General features: G+C 39.8%; 1 protein-coding gene across 3 annotated transcripts in view; it reads right to left on the minus strand.

Moving 5' to 3' along the window:
• The window catches only part of SMARCAD1 (SWI/SNF-related, matrix-associated actin-dependent regulator of chromatin, subfamily a, containing DEAD/H box 1), a 270,689-nt gene that overhangs the window by 179,024 nt on the left and 68,132 nt on the right, over positions 1-23,533 (minus strand). For all 3 annotated transcript variants that reach the window (XM_033958219.1, XM_033958199.1, XM_033958210.1), the window contains exon 7: positions 9,171-9,272. In XM_033958219.1, coding sequence (XP_033814110.1) covers positions 9,171-9,272 — 102 coding nt within the window. The remainder of the gene's footprint in view (positions 1-9,170; positions 9,273-23,533) is intronic.

A 23,533-nucleotide genomic window follows, 5' to 3' on the forward strand; every position in this document is an offset into this window, starting at 1 on the left:
TATTGTGTTGAGAATGGTAGCATTTAGGTGATCTCAGAAGATTATTGCTAGTCCTCCTCCTCTTCCCCATGTTCTGGCTAGTGAGAGAATCTTGAATCCTGATGGTAGACAATCTTTAATGATGATGTCTTTATCTGAAAGCAACCAGGTTTCAGTGAGGAGGACGAAGTCGGGGTTAGTTTCAATCAGCCAATCTTTAATCAGAGATAATTTGTTCCTCATTGATCTGATGTTTAGGTAGAAGCCAAGTAGGGACTGATGGTTGGAGTGGTCGATTGGGGAGTAGTGGGAGTAAGCAAGATTTTTTAGGGTTCTTGGTTTTTTTGGGTGGGACTTGGTCGGTTTGTGAAGGCGGGGGGGGGGGATAATGGGCGAATAGGTATGGGGATGGTCTTGTGTGATGTGGTGAGTGTAAGTAGGGGTTTTGGGTTTTACCGATCGGTGTAGAGTGAAGTGGATGGGGATGGGGGATGCATTAGAGTGGTCTGCGTTGCAGAGCCTGGTGGTTAGCAGGTAGAGTAGGAGTAGTGCTGCGAGTTGGTGTTTGTTTGGCCAGGCCATTGTGAAGGGCTCGTCCTGCTGCAGTGGGAATGGTTTGGGAGTTTGCGGGATCGAGAGCGGTATAGTAGAGTCCAGTATAATATCATATAGTGCAGTGTACTATCATGCAGAATAGTCCGGTACAATACAATACAGTATAATCCAATGCAATACTCATCCAATATGATCCAATATAGTCTAGTACAGTATCTAAAGCAATACAAGGCAGTTTACGGGTTAGAGTCCGATAGAGTCTCAGAGCGGTAAGAGGGGTTTGTTAACTTGATTATACTGGATTATAAGGATTTGTTAGCAGCTGTTGTGAGGTGATTATGTGCAGGGTGCTGCTCTACAGTATACAGGTATTAGCTGCAGTATGCAAAGTACTAGTTACAGTGTGCAAAGTACTAGCAAGGTTAAACAGTAGAGTAATTAAGTAGCAATAATACTTATCCGGTTGGGTTAACAGGTCTGTTGCCGTGGGACCGGGAGACTGGCGAGTCGGTGCTGTTGGGTCTGACTCATGGGAAGGGGGTCCTTTCTAGATTGAGCCGGCTGTGTCTTAGTCGGGCTGCAGTGTTTGTGCCTGTAATGGAGGTCCGTGGTCATCTCTGTGATCTGGGCTTCGATTGTAAGGGTTCTGGGTGCTGGTATCGGCGGGCGCCTCACGCTGGTGCTTCGCAAAGGCGCATGCTAAGGCGCACGCGCCTTTGACGTGCACCTTCGACGGCACGCGAATGGCTGCACGCCGTTGGTGCGGCTTCTTTTGAGCAGTGTCGGGCTCCTGCTGGTTCAGGAGGGGGGCGGAGCAGTGCTCCCACGCTCCTCTCCGGCTGTGCAGGGGCGAAGATTGGTGGTCCGCTTCCCCCCGAGCGCGGCTAGTTCAAAAAGGCCGCACTCCGGTGGTGCGGCTTCTTTTGAGCAGTGTCGGGCTCCTGCTGGTTCAGGAGGGGGGCGGAGCAGTGCTCCCACGCTCCTCTCCGGCTGTGCAGGGGCGAAGATTGGTGGTCCGCTTCCCCCCCGAGCACGGCTAGTTCAAAAAGGCCGCGCTCCGGTGGTGCGGCTTCTTTTGAGAAGTGTCGGGCTCCTGCTAGTTCAGGAGGGGGGGCGGAGCAGTGCTCCCACGCTCCTCTCCGGCTGTGCAGGGGCGAAGATTGGTGGTCCGCTTCCCCCCGAGGGCGGCTAGTTCAAAAAGTTATCTCGTTATTATCTCATTATGGAAATTACCTTGAGCGCCGATAGGCATTTTACGGCATTATACCCACGCTCCTAATCCTTATTTGTATAGTACTTTGCATGTTTGGTTACAGGTACGGCGACAGTTGTTTCCAGACAGATTGTATTTCCGCCAGACACTTATATGTTTGACACTGGGGTTTTTCCCCGGCGGTGAGGAGCCCTTCCTCACACTGTGGGCTTGTGTAGGTCTTTGCACCTTGGGGCAAGTGTGGTCGGAGACTCATGTGCGCTCTTTTGACTACTTGCAGGATGAGTTTGGGTTGTTGGCGGTGGATTCTTTTTATTATACTCAATTGCGTTCGTTCCTAAATAAGCACTTTTTGGGATTTTTGTTTGAGCACTATGAAATTGGAATTGGCCCTATTATTGGGCACTGGGCAGGGGGGGGGTAATTCATGATTGTATCAAGCGCTCTTGACTCATATTTCCCCGGCTGACCCTTGTAAGACTCAATGGGAGGTGGATCTGAGGGGCGGGGAGGGGGGCACTTTTCTCCTTCTGCATGGCGCTCCTTGTATAAATTCTTGTTTGCCATTTCCGTGTCTTATGCTTTCATTGAAAATGGATATATATTATACTAGTGTTTAAGCCAATTACATTAATGGGTGCTAGAATAGATGTCTGTCTGGTTTGTTTGTTTTTCTTTGTCTCTCTCTCTCCTTGGATGCTGTCTGTCTGTCTGTCATTCTTTATGTCTGTGACTCTCCCTGGCCCCCTGTCTGTTTGTCTTTCTTTCTGTCTGTCATTCTTTCTTTCTCTCTCTCTCCTTGGCTACTGTCTGTCTGTATTTCCTTCTGTCATTCTTTCTTTCTCTCTCTCTCCTTGTCCGCTATCTGGGTTTTTTTTTTTTCCTTTTTCTCTCTCTCCTTGGACGCTGGCTGATTGTATGTCTTTTTTTCTTTGTCTCTCGCTGCTGTCTGTCTGTCTTTCTCCCTGGCCCCCTGTCTGCCTGACTGTCTCTCCTTGGTCCCCTTCTGTATTTCCCCCCCATAGCAAAACTGTCACACCCCTCCCCACATAGCAGCCCCTTTTCCCTCTCTCTGACTGTCTCTCCGTGGCCCCCTTCTGTCTCCCCCCTCCCGAGCACATTTTCTGTCAGTCTGTCAATGTCCCGTCTGTTTGGCTCCCTGTCCTTCTGTGTCTTTCACTGCCACCTTTTCTGTCAGTCCTGTCTGTTTGGCCCCTGTCCATGTGTGTGGAGATGTCAGGGGGATAGTGTTTAAGCCCGTTACATTAACGGGTGCTAGACTAGATGTCTGTCTGGTGTTTTTTTTTTCTTTGTCTCTCTCTCTCTCCTTGGATGCTGTCTGTCTGTTTGTCCTTCTGTGTCTTTCACTGCCACCTTTTCTGTCAGTCCTGTCTGTTTGGCCCATGTCTGTGTGTGTGGAGATATCAGGGGGATGTCGGTGGAGGTCGGGGATGTCGGGGGAATATTGGGGATCTTATGGAGATTGCGTGCCTTCTCCACCTACCTTTTTTTAAAAAAATCAAACGGCAACTGGCACATAATAACCGCTGCTGGGAGAAGAAAATGGAACACGCGCACCTCACGTGTGCTCGCACACACTTTACCAACTTTTTTTTCTACTATAATTTCTCTGCCGGCTACGGACGCACGGAGCCACCAAGTTAGAAGTGCACATACGCGCTAAAGAAATTATTATTATTGATTACGGCTGGTATTACACCCCAGGTAGACTATATCAGATCTGACTCGGTGCTCTGTTGGCGTGGCTGTGGGCAGAGGGGCGATTTTTGTCATGTGTGGTAGTGTTGTCCTGCCGTCAAGCTTTATTGGCAGGGGGTTGGCAAGCTGCTGGTCATAATGATGGGCAAGCATTGTCCTTTGTTGATGGCTTGTTGCTTGTTAACTGCCCCGATCCCGGGTTTTACCAAATCAGAACATAGATTTGCTCTGCACTTGTTTTCGGCAGCATGGCTGGAAATTACCGCTTGTTGGAAACATAAGAATCTTCCTTTTATGTGTACAGTTCGTGTCCGCCTGGACTATTTACATCTTATGTCCAAGCTGACAGCAATCCGTCGTCATACCATGCCCCTTTACCATAAGGTGTGGGATCCCTAGACTTGGAAGGATATTGATTAACTTTCACAGCATTCTTTTCAGGTGGGGGAGCTGTCCTTTTCTCCCTTGAGGCCCTCTTTTTTTTGGGTGGGGGTATAGAATGTAAGCCTTGGGTTTATTTGTTGGTCTTTTCTGTATTTCCTGAGGAGTGGGAGTCTGAGGTGCGGGGTGGGGTTGTGTGGATGGGGGATGGTTCGGGATTTACAATGTACTTGAATGTGCAGAGGTTTGGTGATTAGCTTACTAGTTGCTGTATTGTGAATTTGTTGTTGTTGTTTGGTTTATTGGGTTGTTTTATGTGAAAATTTAATAAAAACGTTTTGCAAAACAAGAAGACTGGAAGACCTAAATATGTATACTCTGGAGGAGAGGAGGGGCAGGGAGATATAACACAGACGTTTAAATACTTGAAGAGTATTAATATAGACCCAATGGTAAAACTAGGGAGCATAACTTGAGGTTGCAGGGAGGAAGACTTAGGAGTAATGTTAGGAATTCTTTTTCATGGAGAGGGTGGTGGATGCCTGGAATGCCCTCCAGAGGGAAGTGGTGGAGAGGAAAATGGTGATGGAATTTTAAAAAGTTTGGGATAAACACAGAGGATCTCTAATTAGAAATTGATTGGTATAAATTAAAGAACTAAGGCTGGTATTGGACAGGCTGGGGTTGTCTTCCTTTGTTTAGATTGGATTTATTAACTTGATATACTGCAATCTACAATACAGTTAAAGCAATTTACAATTACGGTCTTATATGGTGATTTCGTGTAGGATGGGCTGGGGAGGGCATCGATGGGAACTCCACTAACTTGGAATATTAGGATTTTACTGGTCAGACTTTACAGTAGATATCCTGCAAACAGGATAGGTTGGAGAAAGCTTGAACGGCAATTTCAGTAGTTGGAACCTAGGACAATACCAGGTGGGCTTTACAGTCTATGGCTCAGAAATATCAAAGAAAAGAGACAAGTTCATTTAATCATATTTTTTAATGAGTATAACTAATAGGCAGATTGGATGGACCATTCAGGTCTTTATCTGCCGTCATTTACTATATTTACTATCTTCCTCATCCTACTCTTCTGGTCTCTCTGCTTTCTGTGGCAATGCTACAAATTTGCAGTTGCCACCAGCTATTAGAACAGGCCTTCCTCTAGTCAGCCCTAGGGTCCTTCCTTCTGGTGTGACTTCCTTTTGCCATGCAGGAGGGAGATGGTAGAGGGAAAGCCTCAGGAGGGTCAGAGGAAGACCTGTTCTAATAGCTGCTGGCAGCCGCAAAATTTACAGCATACGGTAGAGAGAAAGAGAGGCCTAAGGGGCAGGAGAAGGAAGACAGGAAAACAGATTAGATCTACAGGACAGGAAAGCCATGCAGGATCAACAGTACAATATAAAGCTAAAGAAGAAAGAATTCAATTACTATGGGAGAGTGGGAGGATATGTGAGATTATTGGCCTGCTCTCCTCTGAGAACATCTGCTACATTTGCTTTCTCTGAGGACAAGCAGGCCAAGATAATCTCACATGTGAGAATCCCTAGTTACCAGGCTCACCGAAAACAAGAACGGGACAATAGAAACTTGCAGTGGTGAATTCAAAGATCAATTAATCTGAAAACATATATATACTGTTATGGAGCTGCAACCTGGAACAGAAAAAACAGGCCTAGGGGGATGACATTGGCTTCTGGACCCGAACAAATTTTGCAAAACTGCTTCAACATACCAACAGTCATGTCAGTTGATTTGCTCAAGGCAATAGTGAGATGTGAATGTGTGGACTGAAGTCCATGTTGCAGGCCTGCATATCTCTTCAATGAAGGATGATCTCAAGTGGGTTACCGACTCAGCCATGGCTCTGACATTATGAGCCTTGACATGACCTTTCAAAGTTAGTCTGGACTAGGCATAAGTAAAACAGATGCAATCTACTAGCCAACTGAAAATTGTGCACTACCGATGGCAACTTCCATGTTGTTGGGATTAAAAGAATTGTTGGGATTAAAAGAAACAAAAAAGCGGAGTGGACACCTGTAATCCACTCTATGTAAAAGGACAATGCTCGCTTGCAGTCAAAGCTATGCAGTGAACTTTTGCCAGGATGGGCATGAGGTTTGGGGCAAGAATGTCAGCAGGACAATAACCTTAGGAAGGAACTTAGGATGGAAAACTACTCTGTTATGATAGAACTTCCCGATAAGAGGTATAGGAGGATATGCATACAGAAGACCTGTCCCTCAGGAGAAAGGCATCCAATACTAGTTTATCATGTTACCCAAGCCTGGAAGAATACTGAGGAACTTGTGATTGAGAGGTGTGGCAAAGATATCCATAGAGTGGGTACCTCACTCTCGGAAGACCTCCCAGGCAATGCCCATATTGAGAGACCACTTATGAAGCTGCATAATCCTGCTCAGTCAGGCTGATGGATCTTCCCGCCAGATAGGTGGTTCTGAGAACCATCCCATTAGGGCTCTTCAGCTTGGAAAAGAGACAGCTGAGGGGAGATATGATTGAAGTCTATAAAATCTTGAGTGGAGTAGAATGGGTACAAGAGGATCGATTTTTCACTGTCAAAAATTACAAGGACTAGGGGACACTTGATGAAGTTACAGGGAAATACTTTTAAAACTAATGGGAGGAAATATTTTTAGACTCGGAGAATAGTTAAGCTCTGGAACGCATTGCCACAGGTTGTGGTAAAAGCGGATAGCGTAGCTGGTTTTAAGAAAAAAGTTTGGACAATTTCCTGGAGGAAAAGTCCATAGTTTGTTATTGAGAAAAACATGGGGGAAGTCACTGCTTGCCCTGTATTGGTAGAATGAAATGTTGCTACACTTTGGGTTTTTGCCAGGTACTGGTGATCTGGATTGGCCATCATGAGGACGGACTACTGGGCTTGATGGACCATTGGTCTGACCCAGTAAGGCTATTTTTATGTTTTATGTCCAGTATCCTCAATATCTGCCGAGCTGTGACCTATTGGCATGTTTGAAATTGAGTGGTCAGGGCAACTAGTGTGTCCATCTGTGTCATAGGATGAAAAGCTCAAGCTTGCATTATGTCTAGCAGGGCTCCTATGAATTTCAGTTGTTGGACTGAGGTCAGATGGGACTAGGGGTAGCTTAAAACAAAGCTAGTAGCTCTAACAACCAAAGAGTTCTCCACATTAACTCCTGCTCATGCTCTTCACCAGTCAATTGTCCAGGTAGGGAAATGCATGAACTCCCAGTCTGGGTAACAATGATAAGACTATCACAAGACATTTGGTAATGACCCTGGGATCTGATGCAAAGCCAAAAGGTACTGGAAGTGATACGTTCCCACCCAAAATCTGAGATATTTCCTATGATTTGGAAGTATCGGGCTAAATGTGTAGGCATTCTTTAAATTCATAAAGCATAGCCAATCTTGTTCTTGAATCACTGGGAGACCAGATATTTGTTCAGGGCCCTTACGTCTAGGATGGGACGCATCCCGCCTGTCTTTTTTGGAAAAAGGAAGTACTTGAAATAGAATTCCCGTCCTTCTTCCTCTGGTGCAATGGGCTCAACCACATTAATCTTTAGAAGGGCAGAGAGTTCCTCTAGAACAGTGGTCTCAAACTCAAACCCTTTGCGGGGCCACATTTTGGATTTGTAGGTACTTGGAGGGCCGCAGAAAAAATAGTTAATGTCTTATTAAAGAAATGACAATTTTGCATGAGGTAAAACTCTTTATAGTTTATAAAACTTTCCTTTAACAGTTAAAAGGAAAGATATATAAACTATAAAGAGTTTTACCTTATGCAAAATTGTCATTTCTTTAATAATGTAATGTAATGTAATGTAATTTATTTCTTATATACCGCTACATCCGTTAGGTTCTAAGCAGTTTACAGAAAATATACATTAAGATTAGAAATAAGAAAGGTACTTGAAAAATTCCCTTACTGTCCCGAAGGCTCACAATCTAACTAAAGTACCTGGAGGGTAATAGAGAAGTGAAAAGTAGAGTTAGAGGAAAAATAAAAATAAAATAAACATTTTAACAAGACAGCATTGATCTAAATACTTTGGAAGGTAGAAGAGAGGAGAGAAAGGAATAGAAGCAGAAGGGGGAGCCGTTGAACAGTAGAATTCTGGAGAAATTTAAATGATAGAAATAGAACAAAACAAAGACAAAATAAGACATTAACTATTTTTTCTGCGGCCCTCCAAGTACTCTACTTTTTCTGTAGCCCTCACATTTAAAGTTTAATATCTTTTCTTTCTCAAAACTGGCACATTTCAATCACTATATTGAAAATAAAATCATTTTCCCTACCTTTGTTGTCTGGTGACTTTATTTTTCTGTGCTTTCAACTATGACTTCTGAGGCAGGCAGTTATTGCTCAAACACAGCCCCATGTCGAGTCTTTACTTATGGTGGTTTTTGAATAAACATTCAACCTTGATTTACCTCTGACGATTTAAGAAAGTAATTTATCTGACCCTATTTCTTTTTGATGGCTGATTTAACGTGGGGTTGTCTTCCTTTGTTTGAATTGGATTTATTAACTTGATATACTGCAATCTACAATACAGTTAAAGCGATTTACAATTACTTAATCAGCCAGTCTATAATAACATTAAAGTTAAAAGCTGTAAACTTATACAAAAACTGGAAATGATAAAAGAAATGACTATCCAGTCCAATTCTGTCCATTACTGACAAAATAAACCAAAAGAAATTCTGTGGAATGACGATGTTCCTTAAATGGACTTTATTTGAAAAACGTCAAAGTTCCAAAGGTACAATAAATCATCCACATAAAATAAAATCATCCACATGAAAACCTTAAAGGACCTAGTCCACTAGGGACGCAGAACCCAACACGATCCGCGTTTCGACAAAAAGTCTTCTTCAGGGGTCCCTGAGGGTCCTATAATGGTGAATGCGTGGAGATGCTAATATGTGGTGAACCGCAAGTAAGACGCTGCTTGCATCCAAAGTGAATAGGGTCAATCCTCTTTGGTTTTCGCTCATTACTGACAAAAACCTCTTAAAGCGTTTGAAACCTCTTCTTTGGTTGTCCAGCAGCAGGTGACATAACATACTTTTTGAATCCACTAAAAATAGTTCCCTATGGAACAATTTATGATCATTGGGTTTCTTTTACCAAATAGATTGACAACAAACACAAAATTTGATTTACCAATAATTTTCAAACCATCATACCTCTGAAGACTTTAGTTATCTCAGATTTAAATCATACCGTTAAATTTATAAACTTTTCAAGCATACTTAGCTTTTATCTACTCAATTACTACATATGTAGTTCACTTACCTCTTTATCCAAGTCCGGGAAGTGGTCTTGGAGCTTTTTTAAATCAGCCTCTTGTTTTTCACAATCTTCTTCAGATTCAGAACTATCGCTTAATTCAGCCATCTATTTTCAGGAAATCAAGAAGACCTTTTTATAATGTGAAGTACTCTTGAAATAGAACTGTACTGTGTTTATACCTTAGAACAGGAGTCAACTGTGCTTATGTGTACAGAAGCCATAAACTAAAAATCTCTCTTTCCCCTTTACATACAAAGCATCCTGACATTTAATTTCACTTTGAGGAGGAATAAATAAAAAGGAGAGAAATGAAGAATTCAGAAATATCTGTAAACATTTGTACATCCAAATACATGGTAGCTATTACAGGATTCTATAGCTTCTGGGACTGGATGAGGAAAGGAAACTATAGCACTAACCCAAACAATAAATTTTATAATTTACAGCAGATTCTTTTTCAAATCCCTTAATATACTACACGTTAAATTTCAGCTACAACTGTATGCAAATGTTAGGCATTGTATTTCACATTTCATCTTTATTTAATATACCACAAATAGTTAAAACATCTAAGCAGTTTACATAAAATAAACTTTATAAGGAAAAGAAACAAAAGGAAAAACGAATTACAGTAATCATTATATGGAGAGGGAATGGGATTAATTACTTAATTAATGTACACTGGTATTAGATCCCTAGTGTGTGTCAAATTAGGATAAAAACTTGTATTGAAAAAACTTGCACTGTAAGGATAAATATGGCAAATTGTAACCTGTAAAATATATATTATGTATATTGGTATTAGATCCCTAGTATGTGTCGAGTTAGGATAAAAACTGGTATCATAAAACTTGTACTGTAATTATGGCAAATCATAACCTGTTAACTGTATATTATGTATGTTTAATCTATAACCCATTCTGAGCTCTTTGGGGAGAATGGGATACAAAACGAACAAAATAAATAAAGGGAGGGAAGAGAATGAGAAGACAACAAAAGTGAAGTGAAATGAAAATAGCTGCTATGAACCATCAAAACCGACAACTGACACAGCCCTCCAGCAGCGGGAGAGATACCCAATCTCTCCCATTGCCAACTGACAACCCCCAATGGCAGCGGGAGACATGCCCATGCTCTCCTGTTGCCACGCTACACCCCCCCTCCCCCCACCTACAAGGACCCCACCATCTCCCCCTTACCTTTCTTTAGATGGCTGGCCGGAGGGATGCCTACTCCTTCAGCCCATCTTTTGGGTTTTTCATATTTGAATATTTGGATATAATGAAATAGGGAAATTTGTAGTCGAAAGTTGGTATGCAATGTTCAAAAGGTTCTTTTTGCCCTAGCCCATTGCCAACAACATCAAAGTCCAGCTTTGTTTGTTAGCTTGGATGCCTCTAACGCGTTTGATAGTGTGCATTGGTCTTTTTTGGAGGCTTCTATCTTAATGCGATCCACTCCCTTTATTCCAATCCAAGGGCGTCTTTGTTAGTTAATGGAACTCGCACGGATTCTTTTCCTATCCTGCGGGGTACTAGGCAAGGATGTCCACTTTCTCCTCTACTCTTTCATCTATCTTTAGAACCCCTGCTCTGTACCTTATGATTATTTGATGAAGTGAGTGGCTTGCAGGTGGAAGGGAGGGAAATAAAAACTTTAGCGTTTGTAGATGGCATATTTTTGGTTCTTACTCATCGGCATTGGATCTTATCTCTGAGTTTGGATTTTACTCTGGGCTATCTCTTAATTTGGATAAATCAGTCACAATGCCTTCTTTCCCCAGGATTCGTACTACTTGGAGACGATTGTTTCCCTTACAGTGGGCTGACTCATGTCTGAAATATTTGGGAGTTCTTATTCCTTGCGACCTCTCTAGACTATATTCTTTGAAAATAGAATCTCTTTTTCTGTCACTTACCAATAAACTACATATGTGGCGGGATCTTCCTCTTTCTCTTCTCGGTAGGGTGAGTTTATATTACATACTTATTGTACCGTGCTGGTTGTATGTCTTCCAGGTTCTTCCCCTTTACTTGACCCATAAAGATGAAACAAGGTTGATTCGGTTGCTCCAAGGGTCTCTCTAGGCGGGTAGGCGAGCTCGTTTACCTTATTGACTTGCTGCTACACCGTGGTACATGGGTGGTCTGGGCTTGTTGAATTTGCGCTTTTTGACAGTTGGTTGTGGCATGCAACACATAAATGATTTCTTTCAGGGCACTTCTGATTTTACTAATTCTCTCTTGGAACGCTCTTGTTTTCGCACCACTCACTTCAGTGCATATCTACATTCCGTCCCTTCTTCTCAGCCTGGACTCCTCCATCACAAAATCACCATCCTCTGTGAAGGGTGTGGCAGTGGGTCTGCAAGTTTCATGCTATCAACTCTACTGAATCTCCTTTTCTTCCTCTACACTTTAATAGTAACTTTCCCCCTGGAGTGGATAATGCTATATTTGTTCGATGTGAAGCAAGGGGGATTCATTATTTGTATTATTTGGTTGAGGATGGGAAAATAAAATCCTCTGCTCAGCTGCAACAGGAATATGATCTCCCTCCCACTGATGGTTTTGCATATATGCAGATTTATCATTATTTAAATTCCTTGCAGTCCCTTAACTTAGCAGTATCTAGCCAGGAATTGTTATCCACTGGTTATACATTTGGTTCCCAGCTCCCGGTTCCTCTCAAATTTCACCATCGACACTTAAAGCATGAATCTCTCTTGCTTGACCATTCTAGATTGTGCGCTGCTTGGTCTCGAGATCTGAATACAGACCTTTCTGAAGATGTGATACTGACAGCTGTTAAGAAATTACCTGCCTTTCACAAATACATTATTTTTGGGGAACAGCATTACAAATTGGTTTTGAGATTGTACATTTCTCCTAAGAGGGCTTTTCTTTCTCGAATTCGGGCATCAGCTGAGTGTCTTCGTTGTCACGATCCTGAGGCAGATCTCGGCCATATCATTTGGACCTGCCCTATCATTCAAGCCTACTGGGAACATGTTCTTACTGTTGTGAAGCATATTTGGAATATTACTATTCAGTGTTCTCCTCTCCTTCTGTTTGGAATTATTCCACATTACCATCCTCACTGACGGGGAGTGACAGCTTTCCTCAAGTGGACTATATTGGTTGCTCTGAAAAGCACAGTTACTTACCATAACAGTTGTTATCCAGGGACAGAAAGCAGCTATTCTCACAAGTGGGTGACATCATACAACGGAGCCTCGATGCGGATGCCTCACAAGCAGACTTGCTTGAAGAAACTCGAAGTTTAAAGTTGCCCGCACCGCGCATGCGCGAGTGCCTTCCCGCCCAGCGCAGGGCGCATCTCCTCAGTTCAGATAGCCAGCAGAGAAGCCAACCCGGGGAGGAGGGTGGGATGTGAGAATAGCTGCCTGCTGTCCCTGGATAACAACTGTTACGGTAAGTAACTGTGCTTTATCCCAGTCAAGCAGGCAGGTATTCTCACAAGTGGGTGACCTCCAAGCTAACCAAAGTGGGATGGTGGGAGAGTTGGCAATTTAGGAGAATAAATTTTGCAATACTGTTTGGCCAAACTGTCCATCCCATCTGGAGAAAGTATCCAGACAATAGTGAGAAGTGAAGGTATGAACCGAGGACCAAGTAGCAGCTCTACAAATTTTCTCAATAGGAGTAGATCTGAGGAAAGCTACAGAAGCTGCCATTGCTCTGACCTTATGGGCTGTGAAGGGATAATCCAGCCTGGGCATAGCAGAAAGAGATACAAGCCGCCATCCAATTGGAGATGGTACGCTTAGAAATAGGACGTCCCAACTTGTTCGGATCAAAGGAGACAAAAAGTTGAGGAGCAGTTCTGTGTGGTTTGGTGCGTTCCAAATAGAAAGCCATAGCATGTTTACAGTCAAGAGTATGAAGAGCTGATTCTCCAGTGTGAGAATGAGGCTTTGGAAAGAATACTGGCAGAACAATGGATTGGTTGAGATGAAATTCAGAGACCACTTTAGGAAGGAATTTCGGATGAGTGCGAAGAACCACCTTGTCATGATGGAACACTAAAAGGTGGGTCCGCAACCAATGCTTGAAGCTCACTAACTCGACGAGCAGAAGTGAGACCAATGAGAAACACAACTTTCCAAGTGAGATACTTCAGATGAGCCTTGCCAAAAAGTTCAAATGGAGGTTTCATCAGCTGAGTAAGAACAATATTGAGGTCCCAAACCACAGGAGGCAGTTTGAGAGGATGTTTGACATTGAAAAGTCCTTTCATGAATCTGGAAATGACAGGATGAGCAGATAGAGGTTTCCCTTCAATAGGCTGATGGAAAGCAGTAATTGCACTGAGATGGACTCGTATCGATGTAGACTTGAGGCCAGAATGAGAAAGGTGCAACAGATAGTCCAAAACTGAAGATAAGGAGGAATGTTGAAGCTCCTTATGATGAGAAAAACACCAAGTAGAAAATCTAGTCCATTTTTGGTGATAACATTGTCTAGTAGTAGGCTTTCATGAAGTTTCTAGAACATCTCTCACAGATTGAGAAAACTGGAGAGGAGCTACGTTGAGAGGAATCAAGCTGTCAGGTGTAGAGACTGCAGGTTGGGATGAAGCAGAGATCCCTGATGCTGCATAAGCAGAGAGGGAAAAACTGGTAGAAAGTAGGGCTCCCTGCTGCTGAGTTGAAGTAGAAGGGAGTACCAGGGTTGTCTGGGCCACCGAGGAGCAACCAGAATCATGGTCGGTCTTCAGCTTGACCAGCATCTTTTGAATGAGAGGGAATGGAGGAAACGCATATAGAAAGAGATTCGTCCAGTCCAGAAGAAAAGCATCTGCCTCGAGGCGATGAGGAGTGTAGATCCTGGAGCAGAACTGAGGCAGTTTGTAGTTGTGGGGGGCTGCAAAGAGGTCTATCTGAGGCGTTCCCCACTGAGAGAAGATGTGATGAAGGGGCGTGGAATGGAGAGTCCATTTGTGAGGCTGTAGAAGACGACTCAAGTTGTCCGCTAAGGCATTGTCCGCCCCCTGAATGTAGACAGCTTTGAGGAAGGTGTTGTGGTGAATTGCCCAAACCCAGACTTTCAGAGCTTCCTGAGAGGGAGGCAGATCCCGTGCCGCCTTGTTTTTGACATAATACATTGCGACCTGATTGTCTGTTCGAATGAGGACAACATAGTCGTGAAGTAGATGCTGAAAAGCATTGAGAGCGTTGAAAATCGCCTTGAGTTCCAGTAGATTGATATGACACTGACGGTCTGTACTGGTCCAATAGCCTTGAGTACGGAGACCATCTAGATAAGCCCCCCAAGCATAAGTTGAAGAATCGGTCGTGAGAACCTTCTGATGGGGGGGCGTGTGAAAAAGTAAGCTTCTGGATAGATTGGAAGAGAGCATCCACCAGCAAAGAGACTGTGTCACGAGCAGGAGTGACCTGGATGTGTCGAGTCAGAGGGTCGGAAACCTGCGTCCATTGAGATGCCAGGGTCCACTGAGGTATTCTGAGGTGAAGTCTGGCAAAAGGAGTCGCGTGTACTGTGGAAGCCATGTGACCCAGAAGAACCATCATGTGTCTCGGCGAGATGGAAGGGCGAGAGGACACTGCATGACAAAGATGGAGAAGAGCTTCCAGACGTTGTTGAGGAAGGAATGCTCTGAGTTGGACCGTGTCCAGAACGGCCCTGATGAATTGAAGAGTCTGAGACGGCTGTAGGTGGGATTTGGGAAAGTTGATTTCGAATCCCAGACTTTGAAGGAACCAGAGAGTCTGTTGGGTCGCTACGACAACGCCTTGAGACGTGGAGTCTTTGATGAGCCAGTCGTCGAGGTATGGAAATACTTGAAGATCATGGGTCCTGAGAGCAGCGGCCACCACAACCAGGCACTTGGTGAAGACCCTGGGTGAGGAGGCCAGACCGAAAGGAAGTACTCTGTATTGAAAATGTAGGGTCCCCACCCGAAATCTGAGGTACTGACGGGAGGCCGGATGGATGGGAATGTGTGTATAGGCCTCCTTGAGATCCAAAGAGCAAAACCAGTCGTTCTGCTCGAGGAGGGGATAAAGAGATGCCTGGGTCAACATGCAAAATTTTTCTCTGACTAGGAATTTGTTGAGCACCCTGAGATCCAAAATAGGTCGCAGATCGCCCGTCTTCTTCGGAACAAGGAAGTACCGGGAGTAAAAACCCTTGTTCTGCTGAGCCAGAGGAGCGGGCTCGATAGTTCGAAGCTGAAGTAGAGCTTGAGCTTCCTGAAGAAGAAGAGCGGTCTGGGAGGGATTGGAAGGATAGTTCAAGTTCAAGTTCAATTTTATTTGATGAATCGCCTATAACATTTTCTATGCGATGTACAATTAAAATATCATATATGATAACAAACAGTATTAAAAACAAAACATCTTAACAAATTTTTGAAATGCAAAAATTTATTTATTTTTTTTCCATTATTTTTTATTTTCTAATTTTTCATAAAGTGTACATAATAATAAATTACAATTGATAAATGCATATTATCACTTTTATATCTAATACATTATATATCTGAATTTGATTTTCCCCCTCACCCTCCCCCCTCCCTTTCATTACTTTAATATAATATTTTAATTTTCAAATTTTTATAAAAAGTATACAACATATTAGAATACAATTGATAAATATTCAATAACTTTTTTATATCTAATACAATATAATCTAAACAAATTTTGTCCCATTTCCCTCCCCCCACCCTTTTATTACCTTTTATTCATACGTTATATTTTGTATAATATATTATAATATACTATGTATAAATTAATTTTTCTTACCCCCCCTTTATGTGTGTCATAAAAAAAGATCCTTAAAAGAAGAAAAGAAGAAGAAAACATCATATTATTTATTCATTACAGTATTTTGTCAATGGCCCCCATATTTTTATAAATTTAGTATATGTCCCCTTTTGTATTGCTATTGTTCTTTCCATTTTAAAAATATGACATATTGTATTCCACCAAAATGTGTAATTTAGGTTGTTGTGATTTTTCCAATTGTTAGTTATATGTTGAATGGCAACCCCTGTCATAATTAATAAAAGCTTATTATTTTCTGGTGAAATTTGACTTTTTATTCTCATCATTGTTCCAAATAAAATTGTATCATATGATATTGCAATATGATTTTCCATTAATTTATTAATTTGTGGCCAAATTGAATTCCAAAAAATTTTAATATAAGGACAATGATATAATAAATGATCTATTGTCCCTGGTTCTAGATTACAGTGCCAGCATCTATTAGACTTAGAACTGTCTAATTTTTGCAAACGAGTAGGGGTCCAAAAAGCTCTATGTAATAAAAAGAACCATGTTTGTCTCATAGATGCTGACACTGTACATCCCATTCTCCAAGACCAAATTAGTGGCCATTGAGATGCATTAATTTGATGTCCAATCTCAATGCTCCAAATGTCTCTTAGACCATTTTTTGGTTTTTTATTTAAATATCCAGATATTAATTTATACCACAATGCGGCTTGATGTCCTAGGAAGTCTGCTTTAAAGCATAAGAACTTTAAACTATATTGATTGTTTAATGATTTCCATTCAGGGAACCCAACCTGAATGGCCTGCTTCAATTGCAACCATTTAAAACTTTGTGTTTTATTGAGACCAAATCTATGTTGCAATTGTGGAAAATCCAGCAGTTTACCTTCTGAGATAATATCATCTAGAGTTCTAATGCCTGCATTAATCCAGTTCTTCCAAAGGATTTGAGCTCCGCCAATTTTGATCTTGGAGTTTATCCATATGGATTGATTAGTTGATTTGTATATTGGGATGGGTGTTAATTTATCAATAAATCTCAATGTTTTCCAAGTATCCATTATTATTTTATTTTCTTTGTATCTTTTAGGTATATTAATACTTGGTAGATGAACTAAATTTAGGGGAAACATAAGGCGCCATTCCAAATATAACCAATCTGGTGCATTATCTATAAGTTCTGGGAGGATCCAATACATACCCTGACGTAGAATATAGGCTTGATGGTACCTATAGAAATTTGGAAAATTTACCCCTCCCTCCTTAATTGATTTTTGTAAGGTTACTAAAGCTATTCTAGGTGTTTTACCAAGCCAAAGAAATTTTGTTAAAATTCTATTAAGCTTTTTATAAAAGGACCCCTGAAAATAAATAGGTATCATACTCATTTGGTAGCAAACTACAGGTAACATCATCATTTTAATAGTTTGAACTCTTCCCCACCAAGAAATATGTAATGGGTTCCATTGCTCACATAACTCCGTAACTTTTTTTAATACATATTTTTCATTTTCTTTTACAGTATCTTCAATTGTTTTTTTAACTTGAATGCCTAGATATTTAAATCCTTCTTCTTTCCATATGAATGGAAAAGTATCAAATAATCCTTTTACACAGTAAACATTCAAGGGTATAATTTCAGATTTATTCCAATTAATTTTATAACCTGAAAATTTGCCAAACTTATCAATTAATTCCAACAGAGAAGATAAGGTAGACTCTGGATTTCTCAAATAAAGCAAAATATCATCCGCATAAGCCGAAATTTTATATTCCATATCTGAATATGGAATACCTTGTATCTCCCTCGTTTGCTGTATTGCTAACAATAAGGGTTCTAATACAACATCAAATAACAAAGGAGATAAAGGACAGCCTTGTCTAACTCCCCTCTGCAATTGAAAACCATCAGATATCATATTATTAATATTTAATCTTGCAATCGGGAAGCTATACAATGTTTTTACCATTTGTATAAATCCAGAACCTATACCAAACCATTCTAAAGCCTGATACATAAAATTCCATTCTACCCTATCAAATGCTTTCTCAGCATCTAATGAAACTGTAAAAGCCGGTTCATCCATTTTTTTTGATAAGTTTAGCATGTGAAATAATAGTCTAGAGTTATTGGAGGAATGTCTTTTAGCAACGAAACCCGTTTGATGCATATCTATAATATGTGGGAGAGCTTTGGCTAATCTCAAAGCCAAAATTTTCGCCAAAAGTTTATTATCAACATTTATCAAAGATATAGGCCTGTAGTTTGAAACCAAAGTAGGATCTTTATTTGGCTTAGGCAAAACAATTATTATTGATTCAGCCATAGTACCTTTTATATTACCTTTTATAAGTTGTGTCTGATATAATTTTAATAAATGTGGGGAGAGGATATTTTGAAATGTTTTATAAAATTCTACTGTGTAACCATCACCACCTGGAGCGGATCCAACTCTAAGAGATCTCAATGCTGTTTCTAATTCTTTTAATGATATAGGTTCTTCTAAACTTCGTTTTATATGATCAGGAATTTTAGGTCCATTAATTAAATCTAAAAATTTTTTTCCATCTTTTTGCTTCTCCAAATAAGGTTCGGAAGAATATAGATCCTTATAAAAATTTAAAAATTGTTTTAATATTATATTTGTTTGATTTGTTATTATACCATTATCATCTTTTATTCCATTAATATTAGTTTTCCTTTTTTTTGCCTTAAGATAATTTGCCAATAATTTTCCCGCCTTATTAGAATTTCCATAATACACTGTTTGCTTGGAAAACAAATCTTTTCTTATCATTTTTGAAGTTAATTCATTATATTTACCTTTTACTTTCAAAAGAGCTTGCAAAACTTCATATTCCCATTTACTTATCAATTTAGCTTCTAATATTTTTATTTCTTTTTCTAATTCTATATATTGTTTTTTAATTTGTTTCCTAATAAAAGCTGAATATGATATAATATTACCCCTCATAGTTGCTTTAAATGCATCCCATACATTCTCTATAGATGTATCTTCCACTAAATTTGTTTGAAAAAATTCATTAATTTGTGTTTTAAAATTTTCCAAAAATTTGTCATCCACAAGCAATGCATTATCAAATCTCCAAAGAGGTCTATTATTTTCTAATTGATCTAATTGTAATTCTATCCATATTCCCGCATGATCCGAAATGATAATAGGATCAATGGAGGCTTTAATCACCTGTTGCACTTTATTTGTTGAAACAAAAATATAATCTATTCTTGAAAATGATTTATGAACCTGTGAACAAAATGAATATTCCTGATCATTAAAATGAAGAATACGCCATATATCCTTCAAATCGCATGATCGAACTAAATTATCTAGACCTAAAGATTTAATATTTTTACCTGGTTTTTTATCCAATAATGGATCCATTACAGCATTAAAATCTCCAGCCACCACTAAATTAGAGGCAGCCAGTGGTAATAACATATTTTGTAGCTTTTTGAAAAATTCTGATTGATTCGAATTAGGGGCATATATATTAAATAACGTCAGGGTATCATTTCCCATACCTATATCGATATGTATCCATCTTCCATGTGGATCTGAACTTTTTACCTTTATATTGGCCATACATTTTTTATTTATAAGAATTGCAACCCCTGCTTTTTTACCCACTGCTGGAGCAAAAAAACATTCCTTTATCCATCCACCTAATAATTTCTGTGATTCCTTCATATTAAGATGGGTCTCTTGCAGACAGTAAATATCCGCATTTTGCTTTTTTAAAAATGTTAATATTTTTTTCCTTTTAATTACATGATTCAGGCCATTGACATTAATAGAATATATTTTAAAAGACATTATACATTTTAATACTTTTCATTATCTTATTCTTCCTCTCCTCTTTCATATTTAATATCCAAAAAATTTTCTCTATGACACACATATTTAACCCTAATGTATCTCCCTTAATTATTCTAGTAAATATTCTCCTTGTCCCTCCCTTTCCCACCCAGTACATTGGCTGCTTAAGGATACACATTGGAACTGTAATCCAAACATTCTCCCCATTCCAGGCAATCAATATTCAATATTTAAATAAATTTCCCTTCTATCTATCTATATTGATCTTTTATATCTTTAATCATTTTCCATAACATTTCATTAATGTATCATTATCCATTTAACAATATGTTAATTTGTATTTCCTTAGTATTATGATTTCAACATATAATTATTTTAAACATATATGTAGTGTATTATTTAATAATTTTCCTATATTTTGTTCTTTCTTTCTTATAATTATTGTTGTCTTTTCTTTGTATTGTTTTCCTCCTTTTCTTCAGATATTTCGATATGTCATATTTTCTAATTTTTCATAGAGTCTTCAAAACCATCTTAATGTTCTATGTTAAAATATCATAGGTTCTGGTTTAGAGAGAAAATCTTTTAGTTTTTCGGGATCCTCAAAATATAAGGATTTGTCTCCAGATGATACTCTCATTTTCGCCGGGTAGTATAGACCATATTTAAATCCTTTTTCTTTTAGTAGAGGTCTCATGTCTAGTAGTCTTTTTCTTTTATTTGCTGTGTTTTTGGCAAAGTCTGGTAAAAACCATAATCTTGATCCTTTATAATTTAGGTTTTTATCTTTTTTTGCAGCATTTAGTATCTCTAGTGCTTGTTGGTATCTCAGCATTTTGAAAATTATTGGTCTTGGTCTGTTTTTGTTTTCTAAATTTTTAATTGGGATTCTATGCGCCCTTTCAATTTCAATTGGTTGTTTCAAGTCTAACTGTAGTATTTTTGGAATTAAATTTTCAAGGAAAAGGATAGTATTTTTTCCCTCTAAATTTTCTTGTATTCCAAAAAGTTTGATGTTTTTCCTTCTTCCTCTATTCTCGTAGTCCTCCAGTTGATCTTTTAATTTATTTAATTCCAGGCTGTCGTTTTTACATCTTTTTGATTCACATTCTATAGTTTCCATTTTTGATTCTAGTTCAGTTGTTCTTTTGTTGTTAACTTCCATTTGTCTATGAATATTTAAAATTTCTTCTTTCATTTCCGACATATTAGTTATAGTTTCCTTAAGCATTTGTTTGATTTGTTTTAGTTCTTCCATAACTTCTGCTTTGCTTAATATGTCTGGTTCTTCGATAGGAAGTGGTATCTTGCTTGGTGTTATTTGGTCTTGTTTCTGTCTTTTTGCAGATGTACCAGCCTCATTTTTGTTTTGTCTGGTGCTTGCCATATTATTGTTTCTTTTTTCGTGGATTTTATTTATTCAGTTTTGTTAGGAATCTTAAAATATATTTCAGTCACAATTTTTTTGTAATCTGTCTTTGATATCTTTTCTTTTTTACTCCAGTGTTGCGTTGTTCTAGTACTGAGCAGATTACAAATCAGTATCTCTGTCCAAATATAATAGTCAATAAAAGAAAAATCCTTTTCCTCTTGTTCTCAAGACTCTCTCTCTCAGAATTTCAAGCAGCAGAAATTTACTCCACAGTAATTTCTTATTAGTTATCTATTTTATTGTCTCAATGAGAAAGGAAAAGAAACAAGCCTCCTTTTAATGTCTTTCAGCTCTTTAGAAACACTATGTTATTCAGCACATAAGAAATAATTATTTTTCCTCAGGCTTTACTTTGACATCAGGCAGGAGAGGGCTATATCAAACTGTCATATTTTTATCTTTGACAGGCAGCCCTCTATCCCAATCAGTCTGAAGTGTAAAATTTTCTATTTATTAATTAAATGGAGTATTCAATGTTCTACCAGAAATTACTTCAAGCAGAGGGTAATTTGATCTTTTTCAGGACTCCAACTCAATATCGGCAGGAGAGAGCTGCTTCAAATTGTCTCAGCTTTAGATTGTTAAACTGACAACTGCCTTATAATGAGATCGTTTTTTTTTTTTTTTTTTTTCAATACTTCAAGTTATTAATTGATCTCTCAGGGCTTCAACTGGCTGTAAAGGGCAATTTCAAACTGTCACAGCTCAGGAATTCAATCAACAGCAGGCTTCACACTAGAATCAGTCTTTCTCTTACTTTCCTTCTCTTTTTGGTCAGTTTAAATTTCTAATATCCCTTCTCTATCCCGTGCCGATCCAATTTTCTTTATTCAATGATCTGTCCTCACATAAAGAAACCGGCAAAAAGGACAATACTGATCTCTCTCATTCACCACCCGTAGGGCTCTGAGTCAGCGCCGGCAGGAGAAATCAAATCGCCACTCAAATCAACTGACAGCAGCCTCACAATTAGATCAGTTCTTTTCTTTTTAACTTTTTGTCAGTTTTAATCGCTCCAGCAAACCTCCTCTTCAGTCTCCTAATATTTCAGTGAGGAGAAAATTTGCCGATTCTTTGCCCTCAGAGTCTCTGTTCAGCGCGGGCAAGAGAAGTTTGTTTCAAACCGCCACAGCTCTATCTTTTAAATTTCTCTCGCTGCAAGACTCTCTCTCTCAATGCCCATAAATTTTATATACGTTGGCCATTTTAAGTTTTTATCTATCTTCACTCTCTGCTTTGCCGTTTCAGTAAAGATAAAAGCCGGTAAAATTACCTTCCCCTCAGCTTTTTTTTTTTGATGTCGGCGATTTGATGTCGGCACTCTAACTTTTCAGCTGTTATTCTTTCAATCTTCAACTTCAGGCTTTAGAGGGTAACACTATCATTATTAATAATTATTTTTTTTTTGAAATCTTCAAGAAGGGAAATAATATTTTTTCTTCAGTTGCCTAGATATAGAGGAGCTTAGCGATTACACTTCCATTCGTGTTCGCGTTAAGCCATACAATTTTAGGACTTAAGGGGTTACATCACTAACTAGGTACATTAGGGAAAAAGGGGAACAGTTACAGTTTTCTCAGTCTAAGAAGGAAGAAACATTAAAAGGTAAACACATAAGGACGGGGTAAAATCTCTCTTGGAAGATGTTCCGGAGGAACTTGATGGAATTGAAGAGAGTATCCCTCCCTGATGATGGAAAGGACCCAGAGGTCGGTAGTAACCGTCGTCCATCGGTGGTAAAAATGATGGAGACGACCTCCGATAGGGGGGAAAAACGGGAAATGGCAGAACGACTGAGGTAATGCTCCGTTCTAGACAGCCAAAAAGGCTGAGGAGCCTTAAGTACAGCAGGTGGCTGAGGCTTTTGCTGCTTCTGGGGTTGCTGCCTCTTGACAGGCTGACGAGTAGAAGGAGCCTGCTTTGGAGGAAAACGCCACTGATAGATTTGAGGAGGGCGTGTAGGACGAGGAGGAGCTGGCTTCGGTTTCGGTCTGAGAATAGATGCAAAAGACTTCTCATGGTCCGAGAGCTTCTTGGTGGCTGCCTTTATAGACTCGTCAAAGAGATCATTATCAGCGCAAGGAACATTAGCCAGCCGGTCCTTTAAGTTAGGATCCATGTCAATAGTACGGAGCCAAGCCAGATAACGCATGGCCACAGAGCAAGCATTAGCTCGAGCAGACAGCTGGAAAGCATCATAGGATGACTGAAGAAGCTGGAGCCGGAGTTGTGACAAGGATGCAAGGACTTCTTGGAATTCAAAGTGCATACGAGAATTCAGATAAGGCATGAACTTTGGAAGAATGGAAAAAAA

Source organism: Geotrypetes seraphini, chromosome 1 (genome assembly GCF_902459505.1).
Source record: "Geotrypetes seraphini chromosome 1, aGeoSer1.1, whole genome shotgun sequence".
Taxonomy (NCBI): domain Eukaryota; kingdom Metazoa; phylum Chordata; class Amphibia; order Gymnophiona; family Dermophiidae; genus Geotrypetes; species Geotrypetes seraphini.